The sequence below is a fragment of the Sinohyriopsis cumingii genome, chromosome 15, assembly GCF_028554795.1.
Source record: "Sinohyriopsis cumingii isolate HCF-2022 chromosome 15, ASM2855479v2, whole genome shotgun sequence".
Lineage (NCBI taxonomy): Eukaryota > Metazoa > Mollusca > Bivalvia > Unionida > Unionidae > Sinohyriopsis > Sinohyriopsis cumingii.
In genome coordinates, this window is record NC_142975.1 from 87,505,531 (window position 1) to 87,522,658 (window position 17,128).

General features: G+C 33.2%; 1 protein-coding gene across 1 annotated transcript in view; it reads right to left on the reverse strand.

Moving 5' to 3' along the window:
* The window catches only part of LOC149782250 (uncharacterized), a 300,926-nt gene that overhangs the window by 184,918 nt on the left and 98,880 nt on the right, over nucleotides 1-17,128 (reverse strand). Inside the window, exons 51-55 of the mRNA XM_089935100.1 lie at nucleotides 13,419-13,461; nucleotides 11,204-11,367; nucleotides 5,161-5,325; nucleotides 1,811-2,026; nucleotides 1,133-1,175 (exon numbers count right to left, since the gene is read on the reverse strand). Of these exons, the coding sequence (XP_089791226.1) occupies nucleotides 1,133-1,175; nucleotides 1,811-2,026; nucleotides 5,161-5,325; nucleotides 11,204-11,367; nucleotides 13,419-13,461 (631 nt within the window). The remainder of the gene's footprint in view (nucleotides 1-1,132; nucleotides 1,176-1,810; nucleotides 2,027-5,160; nucleotides 5,326-11,203; nucleotides 11,368-13,418; nucleotides 13,462-17,128) is intronic.

A 17,128-nucleotide genomic window follows, 5' to 3' on the forward strand; every position in this document is an offset into this window, starting at 1 on the left:
TGGCCAAGGTCTCATCACTATCAAGCATGGCCAAGGTCTTATCACTATCAAGCATGGCCAAGGTCTCATCACTATCAAGCATGGCCAAGTTCTCATCACTATCAAGCATGGCCATGGTCTCAACACTATCAAGCATGGCCAAGGTCTCATCACTATCAAGCATGGCCATGGTCTCAACACTATCAAGCATGGCCAAGGTCTCATCACTATCAAGCATGGCCAAGGTCTTATCACTATCAAGCATGGCCAAGGTCTCATCACTATCAAGCATGGCCAAGGTCTCATCACTATCAAGCATGGCCAAGGTCTCAACACTATCAAGCATGGCCATGGTCTCAACACTATCAAGCATGGCCATGGTCTCAACACTATCAAGCATGGCCAAGGTCTCATCACTATCAAGCATGGCCAAGGTCTCATCACTATCAAGCACAACCAAGGTCTCATCATATTCAGCAATGAAGATGTGATGCATACCAAGTGCTGACACTCTTGATGAACATGTGTGAATAAAATTTCATTAGTATCAATAAAAATACTTTGGTCTGATGCTGAAAGGAAATGCAAGCGAAATCAAAATGGACATCTATATCAACAAATGTTTTTGCCAATCTAATGAACTTAAAGTGACTAGATTCATGATAGTGCAAAAGCAAGAGGGATATTGATAACTATGTTTTGCTTTTTTTTAAAATCAAAAGCACACATACAAAAAAACTGTTGTGGATAAATCCATGAAAAATCAAAGGGATCAACTTATGGTTTGCTGCATTTGCTTGATAAGACCTTTGTCTGTATGTGTGGAAAAACAGTTTTTGACATAATGAATATAATACTAGGAACAGTTGATTCATGTATTTCAATATAAAGTTTATTAAATACTAGGAACAGCAGATTCATGTATTTCAATATAAAGTTTATTAAATACTAGGAACAGTAGATTCATGTATTTCAATATAAAGTTTATTAAATACTAGGAACAGTAGATTCATGTATTTCAATATAAAGTTTATTAAAACATTCATTTGCACTCTGGACAATTTTAACTTTTATATATATATATATATATATATATATATATATATATATATATATATATATATATATATATATATATATATATGCTACTTACTGTATCCTTAGTACTCCATACAAAGTTTTCTCCATACGGGTACCTGCAAAAATCAGGATGAATTTCTCTGTTTAGCAATAAATACATATAAAAAAAGAACTAAAAAACCTATTCAATACACTAAATTTTCAAATGCTAATTTGTTACATTCAGAGACATGAGCAAACCTTGAAATATAATATCCCAAAACCTTGGAGAAGAACTATATTTACATTTACTTGTTCCTTTCTTGTAGTATTTTTAAACAAAATCTGAAAGATATCTTTGCATTAAAATTTTAGTGCCAATAAAAGGAATATTATGACCAATAAAAACAAAAAGCATCTAAAACAATGAAAACAGATATATCTAGTATATTTCAGAATTGTCTAGCACACAGCGAACTCAATATATTATCAAATGCTCAGACAAGTGTACAGCCCACAATCTGCTAATTGCTTGGACATAAAGACTGTTCAAAATAAGTCATAAATTTTGTAATGATGGCATTCAGATATCATCAATCTCCTTCACTAATGAAGGCTTATATCATTTCTCTTTATTTTTATTAATATTATTAGTTTTGTACTCAATGCGATATTTAAATTCTTGGTCTGAGAAATATAAACACATCTGGTCCATAAATGCTTATAATGGGCTTTAACTTCTTTTAAGCAGTGTATAAAGTATCTACCCTACCCCATGTATAATCCAGTAGTGATACAGCTATAGTGACCTTCTCCAGAGTAATAAAGATCTTGTATCCACAAGGATCGATGATGAAGCTTGCTTCTAGCTTTCTCTGCAGCTGTTGTACCTCCACGCAAGCCGATAATCCCAAGCAGCTGGAAAACACATTGCATCTGACAGATGATGCCAGAGTGGGCAAAGTTGTGGAGTTGAAGAGGTTACACTCTGTAAAATATAAAGTTGACAGAGTTAAAATTTCTCTGGAGGTACACAATTTTAAGATTAAATTATAAGAGTATGCCTAGGTGATGATATACACTCTACACCATTCATGCTGAACCTGACTGCAACATAGCCATCAAAAAGGAGAATTATATATTTTAGATACAATCTGACTTAATACTGTGACTTTTTTCCCTGTAATCCTGCATTTTTATTGTATCTCCACCCACCCATTGTAAAAGATCTCTGTCCATATGCTAAGTTGCATTAGATTGTTAATGAAAATCTTTCCTACCCCCTGCCTGAACAAAAATTGCAGCCATCCTAAGACAATTTAAATGCTAACAATCAAATTCAGTGATATTTTCTTTTATCCTTTTATCTTAAGCAGCTCATTAGTTATAAAGCAGAAGAAACAAAATCTGACCTTTGACCTTACATACTTACCTTTGACCATGATGCTGGATCCCTGCTGAGGTATAAGATATACCTTCTAGCAAAGATGTAAATATATTGTACCAAGTTTCATCCCTTAATTTTTAATTGCTCTCAAGGTATAGAGTGGAAAGGAAACTTAATGAAAACTTTTTTTTAAAATCGAACTAAGACCTTGACCTTCAAATAAGCCCCTTAATGTAGTATAAACTGCCACATTGCAGACATCGTAGCAATATGACTGAAAAATTGTTAAAGCTACGTTAAAAATCCAAATCACACACACACACATAAAGTGGAAATGAAAAAGTGATGGCAAACTTCAAAAACGGATCAGATACTTTGAAGATAGAACCCCCAATGAGATAAGTGACACACCTTCTAATGATGATGTTTAAGTTCTAATGATGATGTATAAGTTCTAATGATGATGCAAAAGTCCTAATCATGATGTGTAAGTTATAATGATGTTGTATAAGTTCTAATGATGATGTATAAGTTCTAATGATGATGCATAAGTTCTAGTGATGATGTAAAAGTCCTAATGATGATGTGAAAGTCCTAATCATGATGTATAAGTTATAATGATGTTGTATAAGTTCTAATGATGATGTATAAGTTCTAATGATGATGTATAAGTTCTAATGATAATGTATAAGTTCAAGTTCTAATGATAATGTATAAGTTCTAATGATAATGTATAAATTATAATGATGATGTATAAATTATAATGATGATGTATAAGTTATAATGATGTTGTACAAGTTCTAATAATAATGTATACGTTATAATGATGATGTATAAGTTCTAATGATGATGTATAAGTTCTAATGATAATGTATAAATTCTAATGATAATGTATAAGTTCTAATGATGACGTATAAGTTCTAATGATGTATAAGTACGTGCTTCATCCCTGAATCTCAATCAGTTTTAATAGTATAGAGCAGAAACAAAAGTATGATGGATGGAAGGAATAATGGACAGACTGAAGGATACATGACTACTATATCCCTTGCTCATTGCAAAAAAGGCAGTGGACAAAAAATACATCACAAGGACAATGATGCCGATTACACAATGTGAAACTTTAATAAACCGTGGTTCAAGATGCATGACCAACTTCTAAGTCAAATAGGGATCATAAATGAGCCAGATTTTGATAGAATAGAGTGAACATCTATTGGTACCTAGGTCTTCTTGATTTGAATATCTATATCACATCCGATTATAATTGACTATATCACATCCGATTATAATTGACTAAATCACATCTAATTATAATTGACTAAATCACATCCAATTATAATTGACTAAATCACATCTAATTATAATTGACTAAATCACATCCGATTATAATTGACTAAATCACATCTAATTATAATTGACTAAATCACATCTAATTATAATTGACTAAATCACATCCAATTATAATTGACTAAATCACATCTAATTATAATTGACTAAATCACATCTAATTATAATTGACTAAATCACATCCGATTATAATTGACTAAATCACATCTAATTATAATTGACTAAATCACATCCGATTATAATTGACTAAATCACATCTAATTATAATTGACTAAATCACATCTAATTATAATTGACTAAATCACATCCGATTATAATTGACTAAATCACATCTAATTATAATTGACTAAATCACATCCGATTATAATTGACTAAATCACATCTAATTATAATTGACTAAATCACATCTAATTATAATTGACTAAATCACATCTGATTATAATTGACTAAATCACATCTAATTATAATTGACTAAATCACATCGATTATAACTGACTAAATCACATCTAATTATAATTGACTAAATCACATCTGATTATAATTGACTAAATCACATCTAATTATAATTGACTAAATCACATCTGATTATAATTGACTAAATCACATCTGATTATAATTGACTAAATCACATCTAATTATAATTGACTAAATCACATCTGATTAAAATTGACTAAATCACATCTAATTATAATTGACTAAATCACATCTAATTATAATTGACTAAATCACATCTAATTATAATTAACTAAAGCACAGCTGATTATAATTGACTAAGTCCTTAAAATATTATAAAGCCAACATTTAATTCATTGCATAAAGTAAAAAAATGTACTGATGTATTGACATACTCTGATTGACATATGGCCCTTGTCAAATAATGTACAACTGTACTGTTGTATTGACATTCACTGGGTGACATATGACCCTCATTCAATAATGTACAACTGTACTGTTGTATTGACATTCACTGGGTGACATATGACCCTCATTCAATAATGTACAAATGTACTGATGTATTAACATACACTGGGTGACATATGACCCTCATTCAATAATGTACAAATGTACTGATGTATTAACATACACTGGGTGACATATGGCACTTGTCCAATAATGTACAAATGTACTGATGTAATGACAATTACTGGGTGACATATGGCTCTTGTCATATAATGTACAAATGTACTGAAGTAGTGACATACACTGGGTGACATATAGGTCTTGTCCAATAATGTACAAATGTACTGATGTAGTGATATACACTGGGTGACATTTGGCCCTTGTCCACAAAATGTGACAGTCAGTGAAATACACTTCACTTATACATCATAGCAACCTTAGATTATATAAGTATTGTGGAAATATTACTTAAACACCACCATTACCATTGTTGTAGTTCCTTTGGTCAACATTGTTAAAGGCCACACTGCTGCAAGGCTTCAACTGGAGATTGTTTACGAGTCCCAGGTCTTGATACAGTTGATTCAGCTGGAGAGCTGTCAGTGGGGATGTGAGATGTTTGGCAGAGAGCCAGTTTGACAGTGAAAAGCCTGAAATATGAATGATGAAAAATAGCATTATATGTTCTGTGTATTTGAAGAACATTTCGAAATGTTTGACCATTTAAAAATATCCATCCCAGTCTCAATTACTCTCTAATGGAAATATTAAAACCTTATACAATACTGTTCCCCATTCAAATTGTAACAGTTACATTATGGACATGAAATGACAAGAATGAAGCAGTAATCACAATTTCTATATCTCAAATATCAATCTAATTATAAAATATACTGTAATTCCCTTGCTACAAGTCCATGGCTAGCATTATAATGAACGAGTACCAAAGATTTTAAATGAAGTTAGTTTTAAATTTACCAAAGGAAGTAACATATTACAATTGGATAATAACCTCAGAATCATTCCTTCATATGGAATGTACACTATACTCTTCCATCAAGATTTTAAATGATGCCATAGTTATGTCTTGCCTGTCACACCCTTCCTTCCCATAATCTTAATAAATGCTGTCTCCTGTTATGAAATGCAGTTGGGCATCACTGGATAGGTTATATGCAAGGAGTGTATGAATGTGGGTGGGTGGTTTACATTACCGACAAATATTATCTTTCATTACATTACATCTTTCTTTGCATTTCAACGAGCCTTGAAAATAAGGTAATTTCATCTGCTGTCTCCTGCCAAGAAAAGCAACTGGGCAATGATAAACAGACTATATATTGAGATGTTAATAGGGTAAATGGGTGGGTTTACATTAACGACAATGCTTTCCAAAATTCCTGAATACACTATACAAAAGGGTACATGGGTGGGTTTACATTACCAACAATGCTTACCAAAAATCCTGAATACACTATACAAAAAGGTACATGGGTGGGTTTATGTTACCAACAATGCTTACCAAAATTCCTGAATAAACTATACAAAAGGGTACATGGGTGGTTTTATACTACCAACAATGCTTACAAAATTCCTACTGAGATGTTAATAGGGTACATAGGTGAGTTTATATTACCAACAATGCTTACCAAAATTCCTAATTGCAGTATACAAAAAATGCTGAAATGATGCAATTTGATCAAACTTACTTGAAACCCAACCCTTCCCCAATCTGCACATTGGATTTACAGCTGACAGTTATTTATATGAAAGCCAGTGCATGCCTCACCTCACTCAGCTTGTGATAGTTTCATTTGCTGTGCATCTTTTACTTCTTATTACGAGTGATTTTAGTTTTGTAAGACCTGCCATTGTTGAATACAATTTAGATGAAACATATGCAGATCATAATGATCTTGCTGTGCAGTGGATTAAAAATTTCAAATGGTGTTTCTTTAAAATAAAATATATCTCATGAAGAATTTTAATAAAGAAGATGTTTTTGAAAGGTATGTGTGTGTGTGTGTGTGTGTGATTTGGATTTTTAACATAGCTTTAACAATTTTTCAGTCATATTGCTATGATATCTGCAGTGTGACAGTTTATAGTGATGCCTAGCACTGGGGCATCATGCCGCTGACATGTAGCATGATGTCCCACCCAGTCACATTACCCTGACACCAGGTAGACCGGTCCTAACACTAATTTCTTGATGTCAAGCAAGGCAGCTGTTAGTACCATTTCTGTAAGTCTTTGGTATGACTCGACCAGGGATCAAAACCATGACCTTCTGCAGCCGAGGCGGATGCTCTAACCACTAGGCCACTGGAGCGGGTTTTTGAAAGGTAAAAAGTACAGTTCAAAGAAGTTTTGTCAAAATTATCAGAAAATCAACCTGATGTGTCATGTTGTGTAATGCACTGTACAACCAGTTTATGTCAACTTGCTTCTATCATAGTGATGTCATGTTTGATGTGAAAATTATCCATCCATTAAGAATTAAAAGAGAAATCCTACTAAATAGTCCCCTTAAGCAGCAATGTGTACATACATAATTCAATTGAAATTGGCAGTTCCTGCATCACTGATAACATTGTCCATCACTGTTTACATGGTTACTGAGTTTTCAAACAATGAATGGCAGTAAAGAAGCTGTTGATGCTGTTATGTGTTTGATGCCATTTTTCAGCACATGATCAGGTTATACAAGGCAGCTACCATATGTTTTTGGATACCGTTTGTTTTTGGATACCATTATTTTTTAGGAGAAATATAATATTGAAATACCTTGTAAGTTTTCGAGCATTGCTCCACGATAATTTTTTCTACAATTTATGTTTTTGGACACAATCTAGGAAGATCTGCTAAAATTCACAGCGTGTTTGCCGTTAATTTAACTGATACTAAGTTCACTTCATTTGGTTGCCAATTATTTAATATGATCATGAACTTCCCATGAACTAACATAATTTAAAATTCTTAATCGTATGTATGTATGTAGGTATGTATGCAGATAGATTGATAGATAGATAAACATTTTTATATTAGGCCATACACAATAAATAGCAATATCAAAGACTGAACAAAATATGATTTAATGCTGTAATATATTTAAGTATATTATTCAATTTCAAGTAGCTTGTCCGTAGCCATTTTTAGGTCCTCAGGTGAAAAGCCCTCAAATTCTGTATCACTATCATCATCCATACTGTTTAATTGTTTGTCATTTCTGATCAGCGCATTTTCACTTCCACTCAGATTGACACTGATGCCGCACACCTGGAAAGATTTCATTATCATTGTGTGCTTTTCCTTCAATGTGTCCACGGCATTTACAATCCAGTCCAATACAGTCTGTTTTCTGGCTGTCTCAATCCATCTGTTGCTGCATTCATCAGATGATTTTAATGCAGTCATAGCATCCCTGATGTATTCCGTCCAGCTGCAGCGGAGGTAGCTCTTGACAGGTTTACTGATGCTCACATCAAGAGGATGTGCAGCATCATTGACACAAAATTTCCACACTGCAACTGTTTCTTCATGTCATCAGTGATGTGAGCCCGGAACGAGTCCTTAACCAATAGTGATCACTCTCCTTCTGGTGAATGGAAAATGAATTTTTTCAATCCAACTCAGCATTAGGGTTTCGTCCATCAATGCTTTCTCTTGAACTGCGATAATCCACCCTTTTGGTGCCCTGAGATCTAGATGTCTCTTTCCCTTGAAAATAATCATTGGGGGTAATACATCGCCAGAACCTGCAATGGCTAAAACCACAGTAATGTGTCTCTTCTTTGCTCCAGTTCTACGAATCAGAGTGCTTTTTGTTCCTTCTTTGTCCACTGTTTTCCCCGGCACAAGATCAAAGTCCATGTTAATAATAAACTTATCATTAAACTTGTCCTCCTCATGTCTATCCATCACAAACTTGTGGAACGAAGCAATCTTTTCTTCCAAATCCTTGGGTAAACACTGGCTAAGAGAGATCTTGCTTCTGAACACAAACCAATGTCTATTCATGAAACTCTCTTCCCAAGAATGACTGGCATGGAATTTGCTCTCCAGAAATTCTGTTGAGACAAGCTCCTTGGCATATATACATATTCCCTCAACACTGACTGGAATTTGCAAGTCACGCTGAGTGAGCACCCATTGAGCTATCTTATCAGCCATAGCTTGTCCAGATGAAATGGGTCATCCACACTTAGGCAAATGTCCATTCAAGTTCAGATCTGCAGAAAAGTCAATTTTCATCCAGGTACTCGCCGTGGATTTCAGAATCTTTAATTTTTCTGCTGTAGGTCTAATGCCTTAAGTTTTGTATTGTTAATGATATGCTGCTTTGCTTTAATGTATAATGTTTATAGTGACCATGTACTGAACCAGGTGGAGCACTCTCGGGTTCAAGATAATCAGACTCGTCATCTAGAGCAGCTGTCTTCGTAGGTGGTTCTTTATGTGATGCATCCTCAGAATCAATAACTCGAGGTCGCTTCTGGATGGCCAGGGAGAGTCCCTCCACGAAGTAGGCAGTGCCTCCTTGCTTGTTGCATAATGTATGATACACTTATCCATCAAAATTATTACAGTACTAACAATATTATGTTTCACAATGACAGCTATCCAGTATATAAACTTTTGATAGTGGTGGTTTATTTAATATATGCTTTATATTTTAATAGCTTGATTCGGCTAACAAAAATATGATTGGTTGTCAGTGTAGGCACTGTTACACACGAAACCACTTCAAATAGGTGTGACAGTTATGGCTTTGATTAGAAACCATGAAACTAGCTTTATATCATTAAAAAATACATCAGAAAGTTGGTATGGATTAGTAAAATTCATTGGCATTGTACAACAAAACAACACCCTTATCCCTGAGGCATTATATACCAAGGTTTAAACATAGTTATTGTTCTACAGGTAATAAATCTCTTTGTAGACGATAAATATTGATTGCAGGTGCTAAATGTTTGGTACATTGTGCGCATTTTTAATGAAATCCAGATGGATGCCTTTTATTTCCGAACACACCTCTCAAAGAAATCCCACCAGTTATATTATTAATAATTATCACCTAGACACCTTGAAATCTCCGTCATGCATCAAAACAATCTTTGAGCAGTTGATTGTTTTGAGTAGGCAAGCTCTGCTCATTTTGAAGCTACCCTCGTCTAGGTGGGAAAAAAAGAAGAGAGAACCACAACAAATAGATCACTTTTATTTTAAAAATACCAACATATTAATCACGCTGACTCGCAACTTGCTTGTTATTTTTACCCTTACTAGGCATGCATACAACACTCACCCCATATGGAGCCTCTCACTCTTGGTGCTCTAAGATTAGCCATCATACATGTACTGGTATTTCTACTCTCAATACTAAAATGTTTCTGTCATAAACATCTTAAGAATTGTAATTCCAAAATCTTTTTATTTAGTTTGCATTTATATCTTAATTACACAGAAATAAAGCTTGCGTGCATTTGTAATGTAGATTTTAATGATTACTGATTAGTGGGTTAAACTGTGGATTGCAAGGTAACTAATATGGCGGTTCTTTTGGAAAATACACACACAATCGTGGCTCTAATACATGTATGGCTGTGTTTTCTGGTGGATGGACATGTATCAAATAGACAACATAGGCAAGTAATGCCTGTTTTTCATTCATTATCCTTTCTGTGGTGTTAGACAAAATACTTGTATTACTTCATGGCAGCATGTCGTCATGTGAGCTAACGGTAACATCGTTACGGATGGGGGGGGGGGAATAAATCTATCTTCACCTGTTTTCGGACACCTAATTAAAGAATTTAATATGTATTCCGAAGCCAAAAAAAATAATTATTTGTTGCAGTCCAAAAACATATGGCATTACACTTGGTGGTGGCTGAACCACGAAAATCCCAGTAAGAACCATAGACCCACAGGAAACTTCTAGTAAGCTTTCTCATATAACCAAGCTGGCCAGGCTTGAGACCCAAATGCATGCAGATAGAGGTGAGATGTCAGTGAACTGTAAAGGTAAATGCCTTAGACCACTCATCCACCTGGAGCCCCCCATCAAAGTAAACTAAACTAATCCCATTACAGCCTTACCCCAAAATATCATACTTCATTAAAAATTTCCTTGAGCATTGGAAGGAAGTAATACTGTTGGTTACACAAATGATGAAAATTCACACAAAAGTATCTTTGACAAGACACCAGTCAGAATTAAATGGAGAACTGAATAATGCATTAAATTACTGGAGTGTAACTGTGGTCAGATCTTACGACCTTGGTCTGGATTTTCCAAATCAGTTACATATAGGAGAGATTATATTAATCCTAAAAGACTCTAATCAAGAATCTCTTATGATAAGCCCATGCTTCATGATTAATCCATTCTTTCATCCCTTTACATAAAAATTAAAGTTAAATTTCATTTCTTCAAAAGAACTCTTCTTCAAATGATAAGTACCTTTAACCACAAACCCCTGACTCACTGTGATAAGTGAAATACCACACAATGATACAAACCTGGAGTGAGGTATGTCTTCTCATCATAGGTACATTCAGTCTTGGCAATGTATGTATCTTTGAAAACTTCAACTTCCAAATCACAGGCCCCCAAATTACTTGTGCACAACTGAAGAGTGAGAGTGAATAGATAGCCTTGCTTTGGATCTTCAGATATAGTATACCTGGGAAAAGAAATTTCATAAAGTTAAGATAAAATATAAAACAAGAGACCCAACTGGTCCTGATATCCCTTACCTGACTAACATAACTTAAATGATAGCCCTCTTTACATCTTCAGATATAGTATAACAGTAAGACATTTTCACAAAGTTGATAGAGACAAGAAATAAATGAAACATACAAGAAACTTTCAAAAGCTATAAGATAAATAACTAAAGAATAACCCCAAACATTTTTTAACAAGAGGCCCTTGAAGTTATTGTCACTCAACTGGACAAAAAGAAATTCCAGGAATTAAAGATAACATTTTTTTCTTTTTAACTGTATAAAACCATCCTTGATAGTCTTCAGGGATAATTAAAATTTTAAATTAGCTGCTGTGGTGGAAAAAACTGGATGTCTACTTGACACCTATTTAATCTTGGACAAACAAGACACCATAAGAATTTATCTGGAGATACTCCATGTTGATATGACTTTCCATTTTGAAGTAGCAATGATAACAAGATTTCCTAGAGAGAGGCCATGGTGGCCATATGCGATATCAAACTGGCACCATTTCCAGATAATAAAGATCATAAGAAGTCTTTTGGTGAAAGCACAATGTCAATATGACCAGCCATCTATGGGAAGTAGTGATAAGATTTTCAACATGGCCATTGTGGCAGTCATATTAGAAGCTTGATTGGCACCATTTTCATTTAAAACCAACCAGACATCATAAGAAGTCTTTCAGTGAATATCCTATGCTGATATAACCATCCATTCAGAAGAAGCAATAATAATAATTTCAAGATATTGGACATCAGATTGGCAGCAGTTTTATTTAGGTCCAACCAGACATGATACGAAATCTTCTGGAAAAAACCCACTTCAATAAGACTTAGCATTTAGGAGTGAAAATAAGATTTGCAAGATGATTGGACAATAGATTGTTTGATCTGCTCCATTTTCATTTAGGATCAACCAGACATCACAAGAAAAGAAAAGGATACAATTTACAGCTTACATTATATGTCAGTTGTTTTAAAAGAAAAGCAGGGATAAATTACTTCTTTGTGGTACTGTGTAGTTGATTTTTAGGCCCATATGGCATAGGACATAAGGGGTGAGCAATGAATACAGTTCATCTTTATTTTCATTAAGGAGGAGTGCAAACAAGAACACTTGTTACATGTTCTGTAAAAAAAAAAAAAACTTGCACTATTTTTTGAGATCTGTGAAGATGCAGAAATATTGCAAAGTTTTGAAGTTTTTTATTAACATATATCCATTTAGGAATAAAGTTTTTTTCTTTCCTCACAGTGTTTCACAACACTATATGTATACATGTTAAAATGGACATAGAGTCATTGTGGTATAACCTCAACAAATGCTGTTACAATCACTCAAATTTCTTGCTAAATTGATGTCCAAAATCAGTCTTAATTCAATATTGTCCTTTAAATTTTGATGATCTAGTCATAAGTAATGTAACAACTGTTATCTCCATGCAATGATTAAACACAGCAGGGAAAATCTTGTGTGTAATAAGTTCTTTATTTATAACGCTAGTTATAAATAAGTCTGTCAATGCTTCATGTCCAAATCATAAGATATATTTGTTTAAGCAGAATTGCCTATTTAGATGTAGTTAATATTTGATATTGTTATAGAGATGCAAGGTATCTATGAATGCTAGTAGACTAACATTTTCTTGTTTTTCGAATAGTTCACATAGGGCAATCAAATTATGTTCTAATAATAGGTTCTGAACACCTACTTTTATAATCTGTAAAAATATAAAATTGTTTGTTGCATGTGGACCAAGTGATTTTTCTATAATAAAAAAGCCTGAATTGTAGCACAAAATGGCATTAACATCATGAGCACATGCACATGATGTCATATCTAAATAACAGTTTAAGATCAACTGTAATTTTATGTTCTTTAAATGTTAATCAACTGTTTGCCATGGCATTTTATTATCAACTACTTTTTTTAAAAATAGTATGTACAATTTTTTGTCCAAAAGAAGCCTTATAGAAAAAAACCATTTAGAAAAAGTACTTACTGCATCCTGAAGAAGCCATTCAATGAAACTGTTTGAGGAATACCTATAAATGCAAAAGAAAAAATAAAATATTTAGTTTATGTCCCTATGCAATAAAAATGCCTGAGTGAAGCTGTAACAACAAAAACCTGTAAACGGTTAACCAATAGTTTAATTTCTAACAGTAAATGTTTCCAAAATTTGCAACTGTGTAAACATATATATGGCCCATCTGGATGCAGTCTGGTTCCAATATCTTTTATCGTCATGTACATATATGTAGCAATAGAAAACAATATCATCCTAAATTGTTAGAGATAGTCATCAAACAAATGTATTACAAAAAGAATTCTGTTATAATAAGATTTAAAAGATACGCTGCAAGCATTTGAAAGTTGAATAAGGTACAGCATACATGTAGTCAATGGCTTACATATAAACTGCTGTCAGATGTAAGACTAAAGAGAAGATTGGGCAAAGATTAAGTTTCAAAACAGTTCAGTGTTTGAAACAGTTAAATTAAAAATGATTATCTTGGTTATTGTATACTGAATAGACATTTAAAAATTTGTATCCCTGAGGATGTAAAAAATGAAACATCCGTTACTTAATCTGGAAAAATGACCCCCTCCCCTTTTTGTTTGTTTATAATACCATAATGAACATTATCCAAGTTATGACAACCTTAATTATTTTCAAAATTAATTCTTTGATGCTCTATAATGCATAGCAAATGAAATTAAAGGCAATTTACTCAAAGTTTTCAGACATGCGAGAAATTGTCTTTTCCGACTTGCTGATTGAAATATTCTATCAAACAAAATGTAAAGAGATTTTTACTGGTAGTTATGGTGGGTTACCCAATAAGATTGTTATAAATTAGGTTGATATAAATTGTTGGAGAAATCAATCAAGATATTTAATTTTCATCTGTTTCCGTCTTTTTATATTTAATTCAAAAAAGTACATTTTTATTGGACATTTACAAACATTAAACATTTTCCCTTTTTTGCACTAGACTAGTTTGGAAGTGTCACTTTACAATTATTTTAAAAGCTTTTAAAATTGTTTCCAATCATCTATTATTACAACACTGTTTCTTCCTCACATCAAGTTACCTTGACTACATCATGGCATCAAACCTTGAACAATAAAAAAAAATTATGCTGAATGAAGTACAGATCTTGATTCAAATCAAAGGTACCAGTGTACTGAATTTCATTTATGCAAATGAAAATGAATAAGATGAACAATTATTTTAAAAGCTTTTAAAATTGTTTCCAATCATCTATTATTACAACACTGTTTCTTCCTCACATCAAGTTACCTTGACTACATCATGGCATCAAACCTTGAACAATAAAAAAAATTATGCTGAATGAAGTACAGATCTTGATTCAAATCAAAGTTACCAGTGTACTGAATTTCATTTATGCAAATGAAAATGAATAAGAAGACACAGAACTAATACTCTGAAAATATTTGAAATAATAGAGCAGTAGTAGTTTTGATCTAAGCAACCTTATGTACTATCTATATACTCAACAAAGTAATGCCAATATTATTTCGATTCAACTGCCTATGTTTTCATGATTCATCGAAATATTGGAGGGAAGGGTGGGCAATGTACTGAATTGTATCTTGCCCCTCTAAATCCTTTTTAGATAAAAAACGGTTGCTTCTATGGACTCATTTTTGTAGAACAAAAGGGGTATTGACACTTTTAAAAAATGCCCCCTTTTTCTTGAGCTATTTTCAGGATGTAAAACATTTAATTTATTTGGATTGCCATCACAAAACAAGACATAGACCAATGCCTGACAAATCTAACATCTATAACCTTAGTTATGTGCCACAATAACCAGCATGACAAAATTAACAGTGGAATCAATAGCCTGTTGAAAATACAATTTGTGTCAAGTTTTATCATAACCAAAACCAAATGGATTGATAATGATCTGTCAGATGTTTGTTCGTCATTTAAGTTTGTATTAGTTCTTTAATAAATATATCAGGTATGTGCAACCTGCAGCCCAAGGGCTGCATCAAACTTGTGATGTAATTTTATACTGCTACATTTACATCATATGGTGTGGCTTTAAAAATCATTATCTCTTCTGTGCCCTGGAGGAGGTTGCACAAGCCTGGATGGTTGTGTGCCTAATATTGTGGTCCCTTATATGGTCACCCCTTCTGTGCCAGGAAAGTGGCTGTATAACAAGGGTGGCTTTCCAAAAGGGGGACTATATTTGTAAGATTATGTGTATGTATATGTATGATATATAGTAAGAAAGCTCCATATAACTTAATGCAGTTAAAATCTTCATTTAAAGTAGCAGTATGTATTAAAATGTTCTTCTTGTTTTAAAAACAGACTTATACCAAGGTAACATAATAGTTCTTTTTCTTAGGTGTGAAATGTGAGTGGGGTATTGATGGCATGCACACTGTAAAACCATTCAAAAGATGTTAAAATCTTGGTATATACATTGTTTTGCATTTTAAAAAAATTATCTTTCTATTTACTCTATTTTCCCACTGTTACAGAATATCCTCCTTATCTGTTATGATGTTATTTGTGTCTTCCCAACATTAAATGTTTGGCAAGTGAACTCTCCCCATTGTCATCAAGTTGAATAACTTTTACTTATTCTTCTAAATTATTATTTCTCTATTTAAGTGATAACATGCTAAAGTTTTGCAATGATTTATTCCTATGTTGCTAAATGTACAGTACTGCAATTTAATTATGCAGATGAAACATTTGTAAACAAAATGCCCTGTTTATAAAGGAAGTGATTCATGTAGTGTCACGTGATTTTTCAGTTTTTGTCTGGTATCCTGTTTTGTTCAAGGTTAATTTCTTAGTGTGTTAATCCACAAAATCTATATTTAGCCAATGCTGATCATGTTCTGATCTTGATAATTACGTCCAGTCATAATCAAAAAAAAAAAAAAAAAAAAAAAAAGCTGTGTGAAGCCCCAAACTCTATTGAAACATTGCCAACCCAATTTCCTGTAAACGTTGGCATTAATGATATAACAATAACCTTAGTGGTACATTTACTTTAGCCAAAACTTCTTTCAATAATGAAGACCTGACATCTGGAAATAGACTTCGGGAAAAATAAATTAAATATTGGTTTTGGACACATATTAATAATAAAATGTGGCTGCTTGTGAGGGTGTACTAATATACTGGCTGCTAGTCACATTAGAGGGGTGACCTTTATTGAGGGGTACTTTTGAATACAAACTTGTGGGTGCCAAGGGACTCTGGCCATAAACAGTGGGTGACCGCTGATGGTGGGGAGCTGTTCATGAGGGAGGCCACTGTATAAATTATGAATGAGCCATCAGGTCATCTTAAAGGAATTCCCATAATGGGCACTTATCCACTAAATTCAACAATTAAAGTGAATAAATATAGGACTGGGAGTAAGCAGATTAGAAGAATGAGATATGGTAAAATATGAACAAGATTAAAATCTGCTCATAATGTGTTATGAATAGACAATGATATAAGTGACCCTAAGCTCAATATGTACCAAGAAAATACTGCCATGCCTTACCTTGAATAACTTTTAATCTAAGTGAATTATTTTGAAAATATATGCACACAAAAACAACATTATAACAGCAATCTTAATAGTGTATAACAATAGTGTATGACTTGCAAACTGAATAAAAGTGTGTCAGTGCTTGTAGAAAATGTGGAAACTGTGCCAAAG